The 23,107-nt window shown below is 55.5% G+C and overlaps 1 protein-coding gene across 1 annotated transcript; it reads right to left on the bottom strand.

Annotated features, from left to right (window-relative positions):
• Positions 1-107: 107 nt before the first annotated feature.
• SYNGR3 (synaptogyrin 3) lies at positions 108-22,308 on the bottom strand. The gene is made up of 4 exons (XM_082772866.1): positions 22,156-22,308; positions 12,067-12,307; positions 7,191-7,333; positions 108-5,319 (listed from the first exon to the last, which is right to left on the bottom strand). The coding sequence occupies exons 1-4, from the start codon at positions 22,252-22,254 to the stop codon at positions 5,110-5,112; spliced, it is 693 nt and encodes a 230-aa protein (XP_082628992.1). The 5' UTR covers positions 22,255-22,308; the 3' UTR covers positions 108-5,109.
• Positions 22,309-23,107: the final 799 nt, after the last annotated feature.

Raw genomic sequence — 23,107 nt, 5'->3', positions numbered from 1 at the left:
ACATTATTCTCTCAAAAGATATTTTTTTATATATTTATATATATACAAAAGTTGTAAACATTTTTAACTTATTTTCATACACAGTCCACTTTATACTACAATGCACGTAAGATTAGTGACAACTGCAACTCTTTGAAGCGGTCTGCTTATACGGAGGTATCTGCAAAAAACTGAAATCTGCAAACCACATTTGGTATCAGTTTGTTATTAAAACTTGTAAAGAATCTGAGGTTTAAATGCATATTGCAACAAAATACAGGCAGCTGAACTTGGGTTTCAAGTCGATACAGTGAAGGTCTTTTCTGAGCCTCACTGGTGGTGGGGAGGGTCTTCTGACACACAGCTTCAAAATGCAATCTAGGAAAGTACTATGAATAAAACAGAGTGGAGCTACATCCATCTGCTGCGCTTCAGGAAAACAAGGCGGAAAGGAAGTCTGCAAATATATACAGTAGCTTTTATAGAGAGAAATACTGATTCCACATAAGTAATGATGTGATTTTACTAATGAATAGACAATGACTGCAGTTGGTTTAATTCTGTTTAAATGATCTCATAGCTGCAGCAGGCAGAACAAAGAAAGAGCCAGCCATATGTGCTTGGAGGGGACAGTGCTGGCTGGGGAGAGAGATGGGTATTGATACCCCAGTAAAGAATGGCTGGGTGATGGAAAAAATGCAGTAACTGTTACTGTTGTAGTATGAACTAATTCCCAGTGCTGTTGTGTAGCTACCTGCAATTTGCCTGACAGGAAACTCATCTTACAAAGTGCCTTGGCAAAACAGCAAGTAAAATCCAACTGCTCACAGACGTGACTTAAACTGTATGAGATTTAGAAGCATGCGGCTGGGGGGAGATGTTTTTGCTAAGTATCAGTTAAGCACAGCTTCCATCTTCCTAGGAATAGCTTAAAATGTTGGGAACAATTTCCAATTAACATCTTTCTTTCATATACTCTTAATGTGCTTAAACTATAAGTTCATAAAAACAAAAAACCCCTCACGATGTGTTTAACTTCAGCAATGAGAAATATCTGTGTTGTCACAACAGAACCTCCTGGAGCAAGATGACCTTGTAGAATAAATCTCCAGGAAAGCTACAGGATTGTTCAGATTCTCTTCTTTACACCCAAATTCAATGCTAACACTATGTAGAAGCTTTTGGCACACTAGCCTGAGAGCAGCACAGTCCTGCCCTCTGCAAGCTTGAGTTAGCTGCTGGGCTTCTGGAGATCTCTAGAACAGAGAATATATTAAACAGCTTGCAGGAACAGCATGAGGGTAGCAGCTGGCATGGCACGAATTCACAGCAAAATTCAGGCATGCTTTTAAGACTTGGTGTGGATAGATACGAGGAAAGCAGCTACTGTCTACCACAGTGAATCCACAGGGAGAAAAAGCAGGTGAAAGAAGTGTGAAGACTGATGTTAAGAATACTCAAACCTCGAGGAAGATACTACAGGCGTTACACCGAGGGATCTAGCAATTCTCTAACCATGAGCCCATAAGGTTATATTTAGTTACGGTCCGTACCTGCACACACTGGTCTGCCTGACAAGTCACTGACACTATAACGGTACCACTAACACAGCGAACGGCTAGCGGGGACACTGCGGGGTCTCACAGAGAGCTTGGAAACAGGATTTGGTACCACTGGTAATGCACCAACATTGTCCAGGGTAAGGGCCGGTGCCTCACGCTTCCTTTAATTAAGCATGTTTTAATTCAGCAGGGCCGTGTGGGCTCCCCTGCTGCCACTGGGGGACAGGGAGTTACACAGGAGTTCATCAACAGTCTTGCCAACAAAACAGGACATGGTTTTGCTTTCAAGGTGGGTAAATGCTGTTTCCAAGGCATGTGTGTCTTAGGTGTTGCAGTGCCACATTAATTACATTTTTTCCCATCCTGTCTGGCTGACGCAGCCTGAGGGGCGACTGTTCGGGAGTGAACTCATCGCTGTTGCCTGGAAAAAATACATCAATCGTGGGATGCCTGCCCAGCTTGCTGCCCGCCCTCGTGCCACGGAAGCAGGGCAGCGCCCACCCTGCGGCCGCAGGAGAGCTGCTGGCTCCTCTCTGCAGCAGAAGGCTCCTTCCCAGCGGCACCACGCGGGAGGCAAGTGAAGGTTTCTCCAGGTGGCGTTGGTGTGGCTGGACCAAGGATGTAATTCCCAGCTCCTGTTCACTCGAGGAGCAATCTGCTCTGCCTCATCCCTGCCGGGAACCTGCCCAGGTGCCCAAACCTCTTCCTCCTCCTCTCTGAGCACAGCACATCCAGGGCCTTGCACACACAGCGCCAAGTGCCATTTGCTAATGAATTTCAGGGAGCAATGACTGTAAAAAGAAGCTGACCTTGAGAAGAACAACCGTGCCTGGCCCAGGGATGGAGTCGCAGTTGTGCTGTTGTGGTACCCGTGGCACAGCTGCTCTCAGGTCAGTGGCAGCGTGGGGGTGCGTGGGGGGTGCGCAGCCATCCTGTGCCCCGCTGCCAGCGGGTGGAAGGGGTGGAAAGGAAAGAAATGCAATGTAGGCCTGAGGTGCGTACATTCAGATGTTGTAATATTCAGCACGTTTACACCACTGATCAGGACACTTCTCGCAGTCAGACAGAACTTTAGTTCTTTACGGTTACAAGGAAACTCTGGAACAGTTATATAGTTAGAAAAAATACAATGTACCGAACAAACATTATCTCACATACAATCAATTTAAACATTTAAATTGATTATAATTTTGCTAAAATATTAACACAAGTACTGTTTGTGCTGCTAAAATTTCAGTGTTCCCTCTAAGGAAAATATTGCTACAGTTCTACTGTACCCTGTATTAAAATCTTTTGCCTTTTTTTTTTGTCAGCAAGACTGGCTCTAGAAAAATCGCAGGGGGGGGGTCACATAATGAATTTAGGCTTATACTGTACTGGTGTTTGGATGTCCCTGGTCTACTTCGTGCACGGCTTTCTCACCGCCTGACTGGCACAGGCCAAGTGCAGATGCCCCTGGGTCACCCTTCTCGCATCAGCCAGGCAGGAGACACTCAGGCCAGGCACTGTGCCATCCTCCTGCTCTCCCTCTGGCATCCTCGCTGCTGAGAGCAGCTCTGCAGGCAGCAGGCGAGACTCTTTTATAACACCTTAGAGTTAAAAAGTGGGTGCAGAGGTGCAGGGCAGGGAGATGCGCAGCCTCTGGTGCTGGCATCAGAGAGAGAAGCCACGGTGGAAACCGCTGTGGGCTGCCAGGTCCCCGTGTCACTACGGCCCTGCAGGAGAAGTGTCTGAGCTGGGAGGTGCTGGGAGAGAAAACCCAGCACGGCTCCGCAGCACTGGGTGCTGCCCAGTGAGCGTGAAGGTCCGGATCCAGTAATGGCAGCATTCGCTGCGAATGCACATGTTGAGCTGACCTAACTAGCAGGGGGTTCAAGTTATGCGTTTTGTCACTGATAATGACTGCCTGTGATGAGGTTTGCTGCTTATTAATTAATGCATTTATTTGCAATTTTGCAGCAGAAATGAGCTGTGTTAATGATGATGACAAAAAACTGCTGGATTATTTTTTTTTTTTTTTTGCTACAAGAACAGCTGTGGCAGTCCCTTAACTATTGCTTGTCAGGAGGTCAGAAGGCAACACACGACGTCTGCCAGCATAAAGCAGCAAGGCAAAACCTCCCTCCCCAGCAGCCAGGCACTGCGAGCCAGGAGAGCCGGGGCTGCTGAGGGCAGAGCTTCCACCGAGGCGGTGGACTTCCAACTCTGCTTCAATCCTAGCAGCAAGCAGCTCAGCTCCCTGCCCCCTGCACCCTGGTGCCTGAAAGCCACCAGGTTGCTGACGAGGCTCTACTGGATTTTCGTATTTCCTTGGTTTAGCCAAGGCTGTAATTCTGCAGCTGGAAACCAAAACTCAGCTTCTGTCCTGGGCATGTTTTCGTGAGCTGCATTCTGCTGCTATGTGCAAACATGGGCTGCGTGCGCCCCCGGGATGGACTTCAGAGCCTGGGGAGTCTTTTCAGTGCTCCCTTTGAATTCCGCATTGCCGGAGCCCGCAGTGCCAAGCACACGTTCACACCTGAGGTTTTTGCTGCAGATTACGACAGATGGTGGTTGCTCCCTGTACAAAAATACACGTTGTATGCTGCTTCCTAATTGACTTAGACTTTGAGTCACTGAGACACCCACACCTTTTGTGATGGCAACTCGGAGTTTGAGAGTGAGTAAGTGTTCAGTATCGCCAATCGGTAACTACTTGTAAATTTGCAAACTTTAACAACCCCCGATGAAGAAGTGGAACTGTAACACGCCAGATTTTCCACTGGTACAAGCCTATTTCTAATTAGCAGACAACTATTGCTGAACTGTTTTCCAAAGCGAGTTGCAAACAGCCATTTTTCATGCCCTCAGCCAGACCCGTGTTGAAGCACAGAAGCCGTTTGGAGAACCAACACAAACCCCAAACCTCTGTGCCTCCACCCCCGTGCTGCTTGCATCCTAAACTACATTTGAAACACCTGTTTGGTTGTCGTGGTTAGTTTTTGTACAGTAACTATATACAAACAAAAGTTAACACAGACACCGCTTATATCTTTGTGAATTTGGCACTTTCCTTGGGCTCTGCTTTTGCGCTGTACACGAAAGCCCCGCAGCAGCTCCCAGCAGCGGGCCCAGCCCGGGGCCGGCCGCCCCAGCGCTCGCTGCAACGAGACCAGTTCTGTGTTAGCTCTGGAAGAACGAGATAAATATCAACTCATCAGCTACTGTGTTTTCTAACAGGAGAAGGTATTGTTGGCTTTCCTAGGCACTCACTGGAACCCGGCGCCCGTTGCCTGCTGTTAAAACGAGCCTCAGAGCAGGTACTTATTTGTCTTTTGCCACCTGCGGTAGCGACCTTCCTGCCTTCTGACTTAGAGGGAACACTGCTTTTATAAAACCCTTGGACAGGTAAGACAAGAACCAATACCACTGTACAGAATTCACTGCACAACTAGCTAATAGTAAGGAACCCAGCACTGACTTGCCACATTAAGGAAATGGTACTGAATACATTTGCAATCAACCGGTTAACTGTACTGCACCGTAGGACGTGCTCAATCTGTACACGGCCGCGTGGCACCCTCGCCCCTCAGTATGCTGGCACTTGGTAACCTTTCGGGTTGGCGTCTGAGGTCTCGGTGAACGGGGGGCTCTGGTAGGTCTCTGTGCTCTCGATGCCGCTGCCGGTGGGGTACCCGGGGTACGAGGCGTTGGGGTCAGCCGTGAACTGGTCGGTGGCAAAGAGCGACATGTCAGTCCCCAGGCGGTATCTCTGCAGCGCCTTCACCGCCAGCGCGACCTGCCGAGGGATGGAGAGGGTTGGGGTGAGCGCAGCACCATGACCAGGACCCTGCTTTCCCCAGCACGCAGCCCTCCAGCTCCCCGCTGTTGGGTCCCAGGCCAAGGAAATAGGTCAGTCCTGCAGAGACTCCCTCGCCCTCTCCCAGGTTGCAGGTATTCAGGTCGCAAATCGTGGGAAAAGCAAGCGGCAGAGCTGCGAGAGCACCGCGTTGCTTTTATTTCAGGCGGTTTCATTAACAATTCAATTAGTTTATAAATGACAGACTCAGGGAAAAAAAAAAAAAATGCCTGCACTAAGCAGGAACAGCTCCCAGCCACCGCAAATGCTGCCGGCAGGCTGTGCACCACACATGGATCGGGCAGAGCACCCGACTTTCTGGCCCCAGGGAGAGGAGCACGAGCTCACCAGGCACGTGGAGGGGCTGCTGCGGGTGGGGACTGGGTGTCCCCCAGCCCTCCCTGCTGCCGGTGGGTGGGAGCAGCCCAGGAGCAGCCCTCACTGCCAGCCCCCAGCCTGTTGGGGCAGTGGATGGATGCTGTGGGATGGGGCAGTGCATGGATGCTGTGGGGCGGGCAGGGTGGCTCACTTGGCAGCGGCTGCGCTGAGCAGGCAGTGCGGCAACCCAGCAATTGGATCAGCCCGTGGCTAAGAGCTGCAGGGGAGCTGGGATTAAAGGAGATATATTTGGATAATAACAGAGTGGGGAGCCGTAAAACTGGCGAGTAACTGGAAGCAGGCTGCTGCTGCTGGAAAGGCTCAGGCAGGCTTTTGCTCCAGTTCTTTTAAGGCGCTACGGAATTAGCGCACATCTCGCGTGCCCTCTGCCTGCAAACAGCCTGAGCGGGGGTGGAAATGACCCAGGGGCCTCCCCCTGCTCCTCCACACATGGCCCTCTGGCAAGCACGGGTTATTTTCCCTGGCCCCAGCCCCAGCTCCACCAGCAGGTGCTGAGCCCAAGAGGCGCAGGCACTGCGGGCACAAGCAGGGGCTGGCGGCTGCAGGTGAAGGACCCCCACGGGGCTGCTGTGGGGCCACGCACCCTCTGGCAGGCGTCCCTCTACCTCCCATGGTCATCATGGGACATGATGTGGGACACACAGAGCCCAAAAGGTGTGCACAGGGGGTCCCAGCAGCCCCCATCCCAGCACTCAGTCCTCCTGGGGAGGGCAGAGGAGCACCCAGCCCGGTGTCCCCCGGGGCTGAGCTGCTGAGCCTGCGGGCTGCCCAAATCCCCCGCAGTCCCGTGGGACAGGCTCGTTGTGGCAAACCTCTCCTGGGGACTCATTTGCTTCAAACCACGGTCTGAACAAGGCTCTGGGGCTCTACCAAGGCCCTGAAATGAGGGCAGCTCATGGCCAGCAACGTGTTTTCGATGGAAATGCAACTTTCCAGTGGCAGGAGAAGGGGAAGTTTGGAATTCCCCGGGGAGAGGGGAACAGAGCTGGTGCTTCCCAGTAAGGAACCACAAGTTTCACCTTTCTGCAGAGGGGCAGGGGGAGGGACTGCAGGTTACTTCCACACTGGCCCATCAGGATTCACTTCTCCAAACCATGCCCCAAATTCCTCCTTCCAGCTCAGCGCTGAGCCCACAGCAGGTTTCATTTCTCCTCTCCCCAGCTGAGCTCTGAGTTGGGCCGTTTCTTCTGCAAACATGACATTTGTGCCATGGTGAATATTCACCAGCACAACGCCCAGCTACTGACTGGTGTCTGCCCAGTACGGGGCTCAGACCCTGGCAGTGACAGCGGGAGGCAGTGCTCACACTGTGATGCCCTGGTGCCAGGCTGCCATGCTGTACCTCTGGATAAAGATAGGATTTATGAAAAAACCAGGACAGGATTTATTAAAAATCCAGAAGCTGAACTCACCCAGCCAGCGATGGAGAAGAAGGAAAAGGCGATTGCTGCCCGGGCAGCGTCTGCTCCTTGCAAAGCCCCTTTGCCCATTTTCGTCCGTTGCCACTGGTTTGCTAGGAAGCAGAAGGCTACAAACCACAGGAAGGACAAGAAACCTAAAAGAGAACAGAGCTGGTCAGTGCTGTTACTGCCCACAGTAAGGGCAAGGACCTCTGCTGCCAGACCCTAGTGATCTGCGTGCTGACGACCAAACACTGCCACCCAGATTTTCAAGTAGCGACAACAATCTTGGGTACCTCGGCCTGTGGAGTGGTCCAAAGAGATCTATTTTAGAAGAGGCTGATTTACAACCACCAGAAAAAAAAACAAAAAAAAAAAAAAAGGCTGGAGAGTGGCTCTGCAGCATGGCAGGAGCCGCCGAGCCGTGGAGGTGCACGGATGCCAGGCAGGAGGCAGCTCTGCTCTTCGCTGCTGCCCTCCGCTGACTGTGCTCCTGCTTCCAGCCCTGCTGGGCTCGGGGGGATTGAGCAAAAACGCTCTGCTGATTATTTCTTACTGGAACCAAGGCTGGCTGAGCAAGATAGGGCTGCAGCTCCCCTAATTTAATCACCAGCCAACAGCAGTGCCTGATGCCAAGGAGCTCACAACAGTATAAAGCAAGCCACAAGCACACGCTGTAACCAGCAGTGATGCTTTCCAGTGCTGGAAGGAGGAGCTGCAAAACCTGGAGCCTTTCACGATGCTGTTTTAAGGGCCTCCAGCCTTCCTGAGCGCCCCCAGCACAAAGCTCACCTCATGTGCAGATTCTGAGGGGCAGCACAGGCAGGGTGCTGAGCTACCAGGCATCTTCCCAAGGATTATGGACATCAGTATGAGCAGCCGCACTGCCGGCCCCGTGGGGCAGCCGGCTGCAAAGCACAGGCTGGCTGCAGGGGGAGGAAAGGAGCTGCCTTTATTCCCCTTCATCTTGCCAGTTGTTTTTAAGAATGATAAAAAATGCATGCGCGTATCCAAATACGTTGCAAGATTTACAGGGCTTAGCGTGTACGTTGCCTTGTAGACAGAATTTGCTCCTCACTGCGGTTCAGGAGAACACAGCCCTCGTTTCCTCCTCTTACACCATCGGACCTGGGGCTTCCTGACCAGCTCTGGCCAGCCCGGCCCTGCCTGAGATGCTGACCTGCCCTCACAGCAACAAAACCCTCCAGCCAGGATCACCCAAACTTTCCTTTTCCAAGCCACAGACTAACAAAACAGCCTCTTTTTGCAGAATGTGGCTAACGTCTGCTACCCCAGATCTCTGCGGACACATTTTTAGTTTTGGGATGATCCCCTTGTCCTCAGCAACAAACGGGACTTCAGGGGCTTGTTCTCCAAAGGCCACGCATGCCTTCAAGTCCTCCAGGTCTGTTATAATCAGGCTTTACCAGCAGTTGGCACCCATTAAGGAATCAGATTCTCTCCAAAATGTGGACATGGGAAGATTCCTGCCTGAGATATGGCCTGGGACACAGACGGGGTGGCCAGCATGTGGCGAGCAGGGTGGCCCCAGCAGGTCCCAGTGCAGGAGACAGCGTCCCACAGGGGGCTGCCACAGCTCTGCAACCTCGGGGTGTTTGGGGAGCAAAGGCCAGGAGGGCCTGGGCCAGAAGGACCCAGTGGGCACAGTACAGCCCTCGAAGGCCCCTCGGAGGGCTGACACAGCCTGTGTGCACCCTGCCTTCCCAGGGGCTCCAGGAAGGGCTGGTTTCATTTCTGTGCCAGCACCGTTTCCATTTGTGATTGCGTTCACCCTCTGTTAGCACTCCTGTGAGATGAGACTTTGCTCCCAACGCCCTGAATCATGTTCCAGGACCACAACTGCTCCTGAGAGGCACAGGCAGGGCCGTCCTGGTGCCGCTGCTCTGCTCCTGGTGGTGCAGGCCGGGACTGTCACCATCCCACGACTTCCACGGTCACATCCCATAGAGGGGCCAGGCAGCTCCCCCAGCTCGGTGGCACCTAGACCCAGCTCTGGTGTATTCACAGGACCGGGTGGAAGTGGGTGTTTGGAAATGTACAGCCCTGAGAAGAAAGGGGCTGAGCTGGCAGGGGATTGTTGTGGCCGCAGGCACCCGTCCTGACTCCCAGGGGACCCGTGCACTGGAGGAGCTCTGCAGCTCTGCACCCTCCTGAGTGCTGGGGGGAAGGAGAGCACCAGGAAGAAGTGTAGGAGCCAGTAGATAATTACAGTTTTAGGCTCTGCAGACAACAGAGTGCAAACACCAGGAAAGATACGTTACAGCCATAATTACAGCCTGGTTCCAAGCAAGCACACGTCTACGGGAGCAGTTGGAAGAGCAAACCCCAAACACCACTCGCACAGCACCGTGGCCGTGGTGGTCCTGCCCATGCCCAGCGCTCCCTTCCAGGGGGCTCCAGGGGCTGCAGCAGCCGCAGCTCCCCCTGCCCCATCGGGGCACCCCACTGCAGGGACAGCCCCGTAACTCGGGCACCTTGTAACATTCATGCTCCTTGCACAGCCAGGGAGGAGCAGCACAGCTCTCGGGGTGATCCCTCCAATCTAGCACTGATCCGACACACAAGCCCTTCTTCCCTCCAGCGAAATAAAGCTGTGGGGTCGCACTGTAACTCCCCCACGGCCTACACAGGCAGCAGCTGCCATATAACAGCCGGCAGCAGGCACCGGGGCGATCCAGGCGAAGGGACGAGGACTTTCTTTTCTCATCCCGCCCACTCGCTGCCTGATCTGCAATGTTCCCTCTTACCCCAGCATGCTCCTCACCCTCTTATTTCCCAAATGGATTCTCAGCTTTTATATTAAAGCGTGCAGTAATGCTGAGGTTACATGCAGGGAGGATGACACAGTGGCAAGGAGGTAAGAGGAAATCAAGAGGTGGGGAGGGAGAAAAGGAAGCGGACAGCCTAAGAGAGTCCCACAAGGTCCCTAGGGATTAACACAGAGATGGTTAATGCAAATTACTCTCAGACTTTGCACTCTGAGCTGCACAGATTGGCTCTGAGGACGCCGAACCCAGCAGCTGGATGCCCTGGGTGCTGGAGGCAGCGCAGGTGGGCACGGTGGCTGCAGCCCCTGCAACCATGCGGGCACCGCGTGCTGGCACAGCTCTGCTTCTGGCAGCAACCACCTGCCCGGCGTTTCTGGGCGAGTGGGTGTTTAGGCTACAGCAGTAAGGAAGGTTGGGGACAGCCGTCGTTTTAGAAAAGTGAAGGCACGGAAATAGGAACGGGATAAAAGGCAGCAGGCATGACCCCACCCTGACACCTCCCAGTGGAAGCCCCCACAGCAGGAGGGTGTTTGGCACGCCGAGCACTGTGTGCTGACAGCTGGCACTGCTGCTTCAATCGGCCTGATTTGGGAGCTTAGCTGGGGAGGGGAAGGAGCAGACTGGCCGACCCAGCAGGGTGCTGCCACTCCCAGAGCCCTCCCAGTGGCACAACCTGCATCTAAATGGGTCTCCTGCCAGCAAGGAAGTGATTTACCTGTTTTTTTTACCAAGAAGCCTAAAGAGGGAAAGGCCCAAGGGAGGAGAAAGTTCACACGCAGCTGACATGATGCACCCAGAGCATGCACACTGATCCCGGGTCCCAGTAAAAAGTCACCGCTGGCAGCACAGCAGCGTTTGGAGGCTGTGGACGGGGTTGACTGACCAGGACAGACCCCGGGTGCAACGCTGCAGCCAAGAGCAGAGCAATACCCGTGGGACAGAAGCTCTGTAGGGCAGAAGCCCGTCTTCTGCAGCTTGCTGCTGAGCCCACGAACACGCACACAACGTGTGGCAAGAGCAGAGGAATGAGGCAGAGACTGAACCGGGACCATTTCACGCACGCCTTGCAGGGGAGAGCGCGGCTCTTACAAGGAGAAAGGCAGGGGAGGATCGCAGCCTCAGAGTGAGACACGCACAGCCCGGCAGGAGATGGATGGGGATGTTCCCTTCCCATTGGAACTGAAGGGTTGCAGGCACCGAGCCCCACGGAAGGGGCTGTAAATATCACCTAACAAGGGCTGGCCGCCGGAGCGCTAACACCATGGCAATCAGCTTTCCAGCAAGGAGAGGACAGCCTTAACAACAGGCAGGAGCAGGGAGGCGATGACGGATGTTTCCATCTGGGACCAGAGAGCCATCAGCTCTGCTCGCGCTGGATAAATCACCTTCAGACTTCGCTAACACGAGAGCCTGGAAATCGAGCACATCAGCTGCAAACTCAGCCAGAAAACTCCCAGAGCAGCCAAGCGGAGGATGGCCTCTCCTGGCACAACACATCCTGCCTGCTCGTGTTCACATGGCTGAGCCCCAGGCCAAGGGGCTCAGGACAGCCCAGAAGATCTGTGGCAGCCCTTGGAGGCCCAGAGCCACCTGCAAGCCCCAGTCCTGCAGGCAGCGAGGGACTGCAGTGGTATCTCAGCTCCCGCTGTAGAAGCACGCTTCTGCTTTGTTCAGAAACACACACGCACACAGTGAAAACAGACCCAGATGTAGCTGATGAAACAACAGTTGTTTGAGCCAGAAACAGGAGACGTGGGAGGGCAAAATGCCCCGTCTGCTCTCTGGGATGTGACCACCAAGCCCTGCTTCCCCGGGTGGCCTCACACATCCCAGCTCAGCAAACGTCCCCGGCTGCAGAAGCAACACGGATGAGTGGGACCCCTCTGACCCCAAGGCACCACCTCACTGCTGCCCCTGAGCTCTCCGCTACGGGACAGCCCTTCTGCCACTTCTCTTCTCCCTGACTGAGGCACACGAGCTGTGCCACACCACGAGAGGAGAGGAGGGTTCAAGCGTGGAGCTGCAGGGCACAGCGATGACCCCACACACCCCACGGTGCCAGCACTGTCCTGCTGAGCACAGCACAGCCAGGGTTGTACCTGAAAAGCCGAGGTCCAGCAGCACGGCCCGCTTGCGGTCCTTCACGCTGCTGATCTGCTGGAACTGGAGGTCCACGACGAAGAAGAAGATGCAGCCAAAGAAGGAGATGATGCCGATGGCGATGCCGTAACTGCAGGCACTCTCGTTCTCGTTGAAGATGCAGAGCAGCTCGGGGGACTGGCTGTCCTTGTTCACATAGCACTCGTTCACGATGGAGCCAAACACCACGATGGAGAAGATCTGCGGAACGAAGGGGAAAATGCAACTTCAGCTGTTTACATTTAACTGTTTTCCAACAGCACCCTAATTGGATGCGGCCCCGCGTTTGACTCCATGGCAACGGGGCATTTGTTAGGCAGATCAGAGAATCACAGACCGGCCTGGGTGGGAAGGGACCTTACAGACCACCTGGGTCCCCCACCAGACCACGATCCTACCCACAGCCTCTTGGTGGCCCTAAGCAATGTGCCGATGGACGGCACCTTGTTCTTGCACTGCTGCCAGCCTGTTTGCCTTTCGGTGGCTTGGCTGGCAGTGTATTTTAAGAGATGCTATTCTCCAGACAGGCTGGGGAGGAAAAAATAAACAGATTGGCCAGGCAGGTCTCTGCACAGGCTTTCTGCTTGTGCTGCTCTGCGCTGTCAGGCTGTGCTCAATAAACCCCCTTGTGTAACTGCGGAGCGGAGAGAAATGAAGTTACAGAGGATAATTGAGCTGCTCAGCAGGCTGGCCCTGGGAAGGACTGAGCGCCTGCTGGAGGGGCAGGGCTGCATGGGGGTGTGGGGAGCAGCTTGGGGACACGGGGAGCAGGTCGGGGATATGGGGAGCAGCTCAGGGATAATATGGGAAGCAGCTCTGGGGCATGGGGAGTAGCTTGGGGGCACAGGGAGCAGCTCACCTGGCTGCTGCAGGATGGAGTAAGAGGTTGTAGCCGTGCTGCCATGCAAAAAACGGGGCAATCTTATGCATGGCTTAGCAGGGGCTGAAGGATGCAGCGCCTGCACCCATTATCCAGTGACCCAGTTCCAGCTCTGTTAAGGACAGCAGGGAAGAGGGCTTGCTGGTGGCTGCCATGGTCCTGACACTCACTGCTGGGACCTGTGGCAGAGCCAGAAGCATGGTTGTGGGCTGATGTTGCTGTCCCGGTCCCCTGGAGGGGATCTGCTCCCCGGCAGGGCTGCAGAGCCACAACTCACAGGGGTGGGGAGATGCAGCTGCCCCAAGCCCGGCACCCAGCAGGCTGTCTGACATCTCAGCCGCAGGAAGGAGCGGGGCTGCAGCACAGGGGCAGTTAGCACCACTCACAGTGCTGCACGCTCAGGTAATTCCCCGATCCCTCCCAAACCAAAGGCAGCAAGCAGAACCCCGGGACCAGCCATATATCAGCTCGCTCTGGAGCCTGCTCTGTCACAGCCCAGGAAGCGCCGCTGCTGTTTCGCTTGCTGGGCTCAGAGCAAGGCAGGCAGCGAGACCTGCAGACGCCTTTGCACCACGCTGTGCATCTCTGATCTTGTCACTTGCTGCCAGCAGCAGCCCATGAGATCCCTGCATGCCTCCAAGCCCTGCTGGCTCACAGGACACAGCCGGAGGCCACGTCTGCAGGCAGAGAGACCATGCGCTCCTCCTGCGAGCCTACCGGCAGCAGGTAGGGTCCTGGGGTACAGCTCCTGCTCTGGCAGCCCCACTGCTTTTTGCAGTACCAGCACAGTCCTGAGTGCACGAGACCGAGACAGGCAGCAGACAGTGGCAGCAGCCGCACAGCCACCTGATAACCTGCAGCCTGTGGCCTGTGCAAAGTCACTCTGCGTGCCTGATGCCTCACCGAACAGCCACCCCCGCTGCCAGCGGGTAGTGCTAGCAAAGCTGGGGTGGAAGGGAGCGGAATCGACCACAAGGAAACCCTCCAGAAAGCTCCCAGCACACCTTAGCGTAATGCTGTGACATACATTTTCTCCCAAGCACCTGCCAGATGTCTCACACCTGACTGCCCTGAAGCATTTCATCCAGACAGCCCTTCTTCCCTCTCCTCTGCTTCCTCCCAGGGCTCAGGTGAAGCTGAGAGAGGCTGTTCTCACTGAAGCTACTTACAAATGCAAGAGTCTCACTAGCAAACCTGCCTTGGACCATCTCCACTAACTGTCCCCCAGATTGGAGGGGACAACAAGGCAGCAGATCTACAAGAGAATGCAGTCCTAAGATACGAGGGATTGGTGCGGGGTGTTTTCTTTCTCTGTAGGGTGTCATCTGAAACAAACGACGAGCAGAAGCAGCAGAAATAGTCTCTGGAGAACATCCTCTCCTAGGTGCATGAGAGCTCCTGCAAGCAGCCACCCCAGCACCCCAAGCCTGCTGAGCATTCCCCCATCTTCAAATTTAACCAGTGTCCAGGGTCCTTTCCCCTATCCAGCCGTGAGCTCTGTGCTAACCTGTGTCACTGCCTGCATTTGCCCTGTTCCTCGTTAGTGCTGCACTTAACGAAGCTCGGCTGTCTCACCGCGCCGGGCACATCATCATGCGAAGAACAAGAGGGCCGCATTGTAAGAAAGAAACAACAACAAACAGTAATAATAATTTTCCCAGCGCTTTGGCAGCAGCTGTAATATCAGCAGTTGTAAAAAAATCTGTTCATAAATAATGCAAAATTGTTATTTACCATCAGAAATAGCAGCAGCATTTATAAAACAGGCCCTGGAAGAAATAATGTGATTCTGGAAAACATGAATAATTGAGAACCTCTGATTCCACTGGATTATTTCTCTGGCAGGCCAGTGAACTTGTACTCAGCTTCTCAGATAAGTGTTTTACTTAGTCCTCCCAGGATTAACAGCCCTCCCTGGACTACTCCTTCATGCTTTCCAACGCCCCCCGGGGGCTCTCCGCATGGGTGGGTGATGCGGAGGGGCTGTGCCTGCCCGTGGTGCTGGTGCTGCCTGCACAGCCCTGGTGTGCCAGGTGAGGAGAAGGCAAATCCCACGCTGCAGCTACGACCAGTACAGGTTTGTACCAGGCTCTGCCAAAGGACGATGCACAGAGAGCTCCGAGAAGAAGCCCAAAAGCCAAAAGGTGCCTGGGGTGCGTGCGGCACTCCTGGGACTGCTGCAAGCACGACGGTCACTGGCGATGGTAAGAGCAGACATTTCGTTTAGCTCAATGCAAAGAAACGCATCCTCCTTGCAGCTGGGTGATGTGAGGGACTCAGACAGACAGCAGGGAAGGGGCTGAAGCTCCAGCAGCCCCGGCCAGCTGAGGGGCTTGCAGGGACGTGGTGGAGAGAGCCGCTCAGGAGGCAGCAAGCCCACGGCACCCACGGGACACGCAGCCCTTTTCGGGAGGCCAAAATAGGAACGGATTTCAAGTGCACACATTTGATAGATGCACTCAAAACATCAGCGCTGGCTGAAATAGTCCTGTCAAAACATGCTTTTCAGTGAAAACAAGTCTTTCCGTGTTGTTTTCTCCCCCCATGATCGAAATTTTAGAGTGTTTCTTGGAAAAACAACTGGTGCTGGTAAAACATTTTAATGAGAATAGATTTGGTGATGTTTTTCTGTGTGGGGGTTAAAAAAGGAGTTTTGAGGAAATGTGGGTAGGTGGGAGAAAATGAAACCCCTACGAATTTTCTGAAGATCACGACAAACAAGTGTCATTTCCCAACTACCTCTGCAAACCTCATTTGCTCAAGCCCATAACCAGTTCATCAGAGACCTGGGAGAGAAAAGACACGGTCAGACTCTCCACAGCGAGTGGAATTTTATGGGTCTGAGCAGGGAGGCAGGATTCCAGCTCTCCAGAGGCACCCTGCACCTCCCACGTCTCAGCTGGACCCCAGCCCCAGTGCCCAGGGGGTGCCAGCGACCAGGCAGAGCAGCACCCACAGCATGGGGGCATGGGCTGCACAAACCCACGCACCCCAAGCCCCCTTTCCACATCTCTCCCATTTTACAAAGCTCCCAAACCTTCACCTGAGCCACTCCGCTGTCCAGCTGAACAACAAAGAGCAGCAAATTTTGCTCCCGCTGGGTGAACTGATGCAAAACCCAGGAGAAGGCTGGATACCTTCAGCCACCCCCGCATGAAAGGCTCCCCCCCAGAGCTTCCAGGTAACCGTGCTTTCGGCTGGGGGTCTCGTTGGTTTCGATATCCAAAGCAGTGGACCCAGATGCACATCACGCCCGCTTTCCTAGCTCACCTGCCCACCTCCCTTTTCCCCACTCACCCAACCAGAGCCCAATTCATCCTCGCTGGCAGCTGCTGCCACGTGCAGGGGCTGGTGACCGATGCTCGGTGCCAGTGGTGGATGCCCCCACGGGGGCTCTGGGGCAGGGAGGTGACCGTGCACAGCGAGCTGGCAGCAGGCAGCACGGACGCTCGGGCAGCAGACCAAATGACACCTCACTCTTTCCCCAAAAAAAGGAAAGGAGGAGCCTGAGAGGGCAGGAGGAAGTTTGCTCGGCCGTGCCATGCTCTGGTCAGCCCCACAGCCGCTGCCAGGGACCCGGGGCATCAGCACCAGCCCTGCAGCAGGCACCAAGGCACTATTTCAGGTGTGCATGAAGCTGAGACCCACGGCTGCCTTGTGTGCACCAGATTTTTGCCATCTGGAAGTGAGTGGCTCGCCAGGCTGCCCTGGCTTGGTTCTGTCCTTGTGCTTTGCAGATCCACGTCCCCTCCCAGGGCTTGAGGCTGATGGATCACAGGACCTGCACACCCTTCTTCCAGGTTGCTTTTAGCTTTTTGTCACCAAGGCACCTAAAATGTGCTTAAGGAGACCTGACAATCTGAGCACAGTCATCGCAAGGAAAACTGAAAGCCTGAAAACCACGAGAGCACAAGCTGAAAAAGCTTCAGTGTGCGAGCTGTCAGCCATTTTAAGGTGAGATGTTTCCACTGCTGATGCACTGCGCTTCGATTTGGGACCTATAAAAAACATTACCAGAAGGTGTGGGGTTGTAGGAGACTGCAAAACCTTGCCTTGATTACACACGCAAGCAACTGCTAATGTCAACATCCAGGGAATGTAACGCATGAGGAAAAATAATCCGTCCCTAATTCGCTCTGCTGTAGCTCTCTATCGATGGTGCTAGGCACAACCCAAATGGACAGAGAGCCTGCACCAGCCTCTGGGTGATCCCTCCCCACACGAAGAGCTCCAGGGAGAAGCAGATGCCATGCGCTGGCCTCCTGCAGCCCCCTCTGCTCCTCGAACCCCCACCCAGCCAGCAAGGAGGGAGAGCTGACAAGAAGGGAAGCCAGCTATGGTCACACCAGCACAGGCCAAATCCTGCCCAGCTCTGAGCATTTCCATAAGCCTTGGTTAAGCCTTGGTTAAGCTCAGAGATGGGCTGTACCCTTGGGAGAGTGCCAGGTGCCTTCAGCACCCGCCATGCTCAAATTCTGGGGGAACCAGGTCCTGTGCCCCCCCAGTTTATCTTTACAATCAGTCCCAGGGAAGTTTCCAGCACAGATCTGTGTAATTTATTGCAGAGTGTGAAGACCGAGAGCTGCTGTGAGCACCGCCAGAGCTCCCCCAAGGAGCGGGGATATGACCACAAAGGAAAGACCTGACGCAGTTTCTGGCACAGGACCGGATAGCGTGATGCTGGCCCTAATAGGTTTATGGACGCGTCTGACGGGCTAATCAGCCTGTGGAGGATGCGTATCGACGGCCACATGACCGATTTTTACTGAATTACCTTCTGTAACGTGGCAAAAGACGCTGGCTGAAACACAGCGTCCATTCAAAGCACCTAATCTAGTGATGCCATCTGAGCAGACATCAAACCAGCAGCATTCGGAACCAGTGGTAACAGGAACACGGCCATTTAGTAGCATTTTAAGCTCAGTTGTGGTGAAACTTCTGTATAATTCCATTAACAAGAATGTTAATTTTAAGTTCTGCCTTTAATCTACAGCCCACAGAAAGAGAATGAAGGCGGAAATCTGGTGACCTTGCTGAAAAGCAGCCAAGCCCAGACCAAACCCCGAGCAGCTAAGATCACAAAATGACTCTCAGCATCGCCGCGGGCTCCCTAAGAGCCAGCCCAGCCCCGCATCTCCTCTCGAAGAGCCACGAGACCTCACGTGTCTGAACCCCTGAAGGCTATCCAGAGCGTGCAGCCCTGGGAACACTGGGTGTTCCTTGCCGATGTCCCTCGGGAGGTTCTCAGCCCTGCTGGGTACAACAAGCAGCTCCTCCGGCTGCCTCGGCAGCACGCTTGGAACAGGCAAGGTACCAGAAAGGGAGCTTCACAACTCCACAGCGGTGTATATGGGCCGTGTGTGGGAGCAGGGCACCCCAAAGGGGGCACCCCACCACCTCCTCCTCACCCACCAAACCACCCGACACGTCCCTTGCCAAAGGCACACCTCAGCAAAGCACCTCTGCCTTGCTGAAAGGCGATGATTTGCCCTGTGACGGACTGAGACCCAGACCTGTGCAGAGCCAAGCCCAAGAAGACCTTCCTGGATGTGAGCAGCAGCAACCTCTGGACCTGAGAGCTGACTGCCACATACCAAAGGGCACGGGGATTTCCACCCTGCTGCTGCGCCCCTGCCAGGTGATCAGGTTTGGCTGCCGTAGGTCAGTCCCCTAATAAAGGTTGCACCCTTAAAACTTAAGATTGACACAAGGAAAAGCCAACAAAGGCTGTGCCCAATGAGATAAAACACTGCACAGGAAAAGCTGTTAGCGTACGGGTGATGAACTAAAAATTCATTCAACTTTAAGAAACGAGAGGAAAAGGCCCCACCGGACAGCGCAAGGCAGCTGCCAGCCCAAACCACTCCGATTTTGCGAATTCCCCTTAAAAGCTGCACGACTGCTCAGACGTATAGATAGCAGTGGTAGTTACAGGGAAGGGAACTCATGATTCTGCAGGCATCCTCAGTGAATATCGCGTTTGTTTTGCCGTGCAAAAAATGGCTAAAAAGGAAACCACAAGAGTGATCACATCTTCATCTGACAAACTGCATCAGGCAGAGGGGGAAGAGATGAATGAGGAACTGTTCAATGGTTCTTTCCAGCTCATGCCAGGAGAGTTTTGTGTTTTTTTTCCTTCAGATATTCAGAATTACTATATATGTCATGGAAAGGTTGCTAGATGAGGCACAATCGGAATCCCCTTTCACCAAAACTTGATTTGGGGGATTTCTAAACCGAAGTCACCGCTCACCCCCGACTGCCTCTGTTGTTTGCCAGCACGAGGGCTCAACCTGCGGCCCCAAAGCAACTGCAGGAGTCACAAAATGGAGCTGGGTCCCCATTGGTGAAACCCCACCGATGACCATCAGCTGGACGGGCACCAGGTACGACGGCTGGTCCCAGCCAGGGGCTCTCCTTTCCCCACACTGCCACCCAAACCAGCACATCCCCAAGGAGCCGTGGCAGCTCCCTCCTCCTTGCTCCAAAGGAACATCCTACGAGGCGGCCAGGGTCAAGTCTCCAAGGTTTGGTCCAACGACACAGGTTAAACACGCTTTAAAAACCACAACAGCAAACAACAGGAAGGAGAATCGCATGAATAAAACCTGCCCCAACACCTACATTCAGGCCGGCCTCAGCCAAGGGGCTTCTGAAGAACCTCAGAGGCTGCAGATGTGAGCACAGGCAGCTCGCCTTCCCCGCGGCTGCCAGACCGGCGAGGTTTCTGTTTGTTCTGCAAATAATAAAGGAGCATCGCGGTGGCTGTGGGGCCGTGCCACCCATCCTGGCCGCAGCGGGGTGTGATAAGCAGCAGGCAGCCCTCACCACACGCCGCCACGCTCCCCAGCCCAGCAAGGAGGAGTTTCGGGGCAGACCAGAAAGGCAGCGAGGTCTCACAGACCGACACAGCTTTGTAGTGTTTTGGCTGCCGCCTGTCCAAGCTCTCCATCTTAAAACGGGCCGTGGGTTTCATCTGGCACGAGCAGCAAAGCAAAAAGAGTCTGGGCGCACTTTGCTTTACAAAGCAAGAAAAAATGAGAGCCACACAAGCAGGAGGGATGGAAACCGGCACTGAGCTCACAGCTCGTGCTGACCAATGTCCCTGCTGGGCTGGGAAGGAGCCACAAACGCTGAGCTGCTTTACGACAGGTTGCAGCCTGCAACAGCCAAGCCAAGGCCAGCCGGGGACTCCGGACCCCCACACTGGAGCAGCGAGGGAGGAGGGTCCCTGACAGATCTGCCACCAAATGTGAGACCTGGGAAATGTGGTGCGAGTGGCTTTTAGCGTGAGCTTCCTGGGCCTGATGCACAATCCACTGGAAAGAGCAAAAAAATCCCCATGAGCTCAGTGGGTTTTGGAGCTGACTGAATGCCACGATTACCCGGGTGTAGTCCCAGGAACATGATGTTCATCCAAGCCAACGGGCCCTTCACTGACCAGGGGTGATGCACTTCTGTAGTCCTAACCACTCGCTTTTCTCAGCCTCCTGGTGAACCTAGGAAACGAATGGCTTCTCTACTGAGTAAACCAGCCAGCAAATCCATGCATGAATGTTTTCTAAGCTGGGATTTTCAGCTCACCTCCCATATTCTGTTCCTGTTTCCCAGCAGGGTCCAATCCCCACTGTACGAGGATGGTGAGCTCCCTGGGTGGGTGGTGGCAGCTTTATTTCGAGAGGAGCCAAACTCACCATCAACAACATGGTCAACAATTTAGCTGGCCATGCCCAAAACCAACACCATTGCCAACGCTTTGCCACGCAGAGGATCCCAGTGGATCCCAACCAAGTTTTCCAGACCAACGTGACACTTCGGGAAACACCTGGCACCGTGTGCCACCCAAACCCTGTGCCAAGCATCGCACCTGTCCCAGGCCTGGGAACTCCAGAACCACAACCAGCCTCCACCTTCCCCCAGCAGTGGAGTCCTTCTGAAAGCTGGCTCCGATCCAGCACAACATTTAAGCGTGTGGTTTAACTTCCAGCATGTGATTGCAGCTGGAATTGCTCATGTGCTTCAAGGTAGGCACATGCTTCCATGTCGTGCTGCTCGCGGCCTTGGCCGGAGGCACCCCAGGGAGCCCCAAATGCCCGTTGTGGGGGCTGGAGGATGGCAGCAGGGGGGCAGCACCTCCCCTCACACCTTTCCTTCGCTCGCTGTACACATTTGGCACTGCTGAAGGTGACACAGAGCCAGCGGGCGAGGGCCTCCATGCACGAGAATGGACGAGCCTCCAGGGGCTTTGCTCTCCCCCAGCCTCCGAGCACCAGAACCAGGAGCTGGCCATGGCGAGGGCTGGGCAGAGCCTCCCTGCGGGGGGCTTTTGGGAAGGGGCAGGCATCGGAGAGCTCGCTGGCCGTGTACACTCGCAGATTTTTGGCAGCTAAAAGCCAGGCATTGCAGGGAGGTGGCTCAGGGCTGCCGTTAAGCCCCGGCAGCCTGGCAGCACAGCTCCCGCGAGCTCCCCTGCGCAGCTTTCCGGGTTGCTTATTCATGGAGCGTCAACGGGCAGAGCCTTCGCTGGGCGGCTGCATGGCTTAGCCCACCTCCTGCCTCCCTGCTGTGCGGTACAACACATACATGCACGGGGAACAGCCAAAAACCATGACACCCTAGAAGAACGGGGGCAGCTGGGCAAGGCTGGCCGTGGGATTTCTTCTCTCTCACACACGCAGAGCGAGGAAGGAAGGAAAATGTCCTCTGCTTCCTGATTTACACCCCGTTCTGTAGGCTTTGCTCAAGCACCAGCGACACAAGCGTTGAGGAGCTGTGGCAGCGCCCACCCGCTGTGCCCTGCCCTGCTCCCGAGGAGCACCCCGCAGCCCCCCGTGGGCGCTGGCCGGCCCCACGCCGCGCGTGGCTGCCCCTCGCGTGAGGGTGCCCGGTGCCTGGCTCGCTGGGCACAACGGGCACAGCTCGGCACCCGCCGGCTGCGTGCTGCGAGGGGCCGCAAGGCGCAAGAGGGGGCTGCAAGGTGCAAGAAGGGGCTGCGTGCTGCAAGGGGCTGCGTGCTGCAAGGGGCTGCGAGGCGCAAGAAGGGGCTGCGAGGTGCAAGAAGGAGCCGCAAGGTGCAAGAAGGAGCTGCAAGGTGCAGGAAAGAGCTGCAAGGTGCGCGGTGCCGCCCGGTGCGCGGCCACGGCGCGCTGCGCCCCCCCCGCCGCCTTACCCAGGCCGTCACGCGGAGGATGGTCTGCGGCTGCTTGAGGAAATCCAGGGGGTCGACGGCGCCCCCCGCCCGGCCGGCTCCGAAGGAGGCTCCCTCCATCTTCCCCCGCCGCCCGCTCCGCTCCGCGCCGCTCCGAGCCGAGCCGAGCCGAGCCGCGCGCGCCCCGCGCCGGCCGCGCGCCTGCCCGCCCCCCGCGCGCCTCCCGCGTGGGCTCGTCCGCGGCGACGCGCGCGGGCGGCGGGAGGGACCGGACCGGCCCCCCCCACCCCCGGAGGGGAAACGGCAGGGGGTGGCACGGGGAGATGCGCCCAGCACGGGCTGCGGGTGGGTACCGCCGGGGGAAGGTGGTCAGGGGCACCGGGAGGTGGCCACAGGCAGCAGGAGGTGGTCATGGGCAGCAGGAGATGGTCATGGGCACCATGTGATGGCCACGGGCACTGGGAGGTAGCCACGGGCACCAGGAGGTGGTCACGGGCACCGTGTGATGGCCACGGGCACTGGGAGGTGGCCACGGGCAGCAGGAGGTGGTCAGTGGCACTGTGAGATGGCCACAGGCTTCGGGAGGTGGTTACAGGCAGCAGGAGGTGGTCAGGGGAACTGTGAGATGGCCATGGGCATCGAGAGGTGGCCACAGGCATCAGGAGGTGGCCACAGGCACCGTGTGATGGCCATGGGCACTGTGCGATGGCCAGGGGCACCAGAAGATGGTCAAGGGCATCAGGCAGTGGCCAGAGGCACCAAGCAATGGCCAAGGGCACCGAGAGGTGGCCATGGACACTGTGCTGCAGCTGTGACACTGTGTGATGGCCACATGCACCATGCAATGGCCACAGGCACCATGAGATGGTCAGGGACACTGTGTGGCAACCAGGGACACCGTGCGATGGCCACGGGTGCCACATGATGGCCAGGAACAGCGTGCTGCAGCCGTGACCCTGTGCTACAGCTGGGG

Source organism: Aythya marila (assembly GCF_965140915.1).
Source record: "Aythya marila genome assembly, chromosome: 15".
Classification (NCBI taxonomy): Eukaryota; Metazoa; Chordata; class Aves; order Anseriformes; family Anatidae; genus Aythya; species Aythya marila.
This window is presented reverse-complemented; position numbering and strand designations above follow the sequence as displayed.

Bases quoted from the DNA above. Each gene is read 5' to 3' on its own strand.
- SYNGR3 (XM_082772866.1), bottom strand. From the start codon at position 22,254: ATGGAGGGAGCCTCCTTCGGAGCCGGCCGGGCGGGGGGCGCCGTCGAC. The intron at 7,334-12,066 runs GTACAACCCTGG...GTTCTCTTTTAG, and splicing joins GCTGGACCTCGGCTTTTCAG to GTTTCTTGTCCTTCCTGTGG. The intron at 5,320-7,190 runs GTGAGTTCAGCT...ATCCCTCGGCAG, and splicing joins TCTTCTCCATCGCTGGCTGG to GTCGCGCTGGCGGTGAAGGC.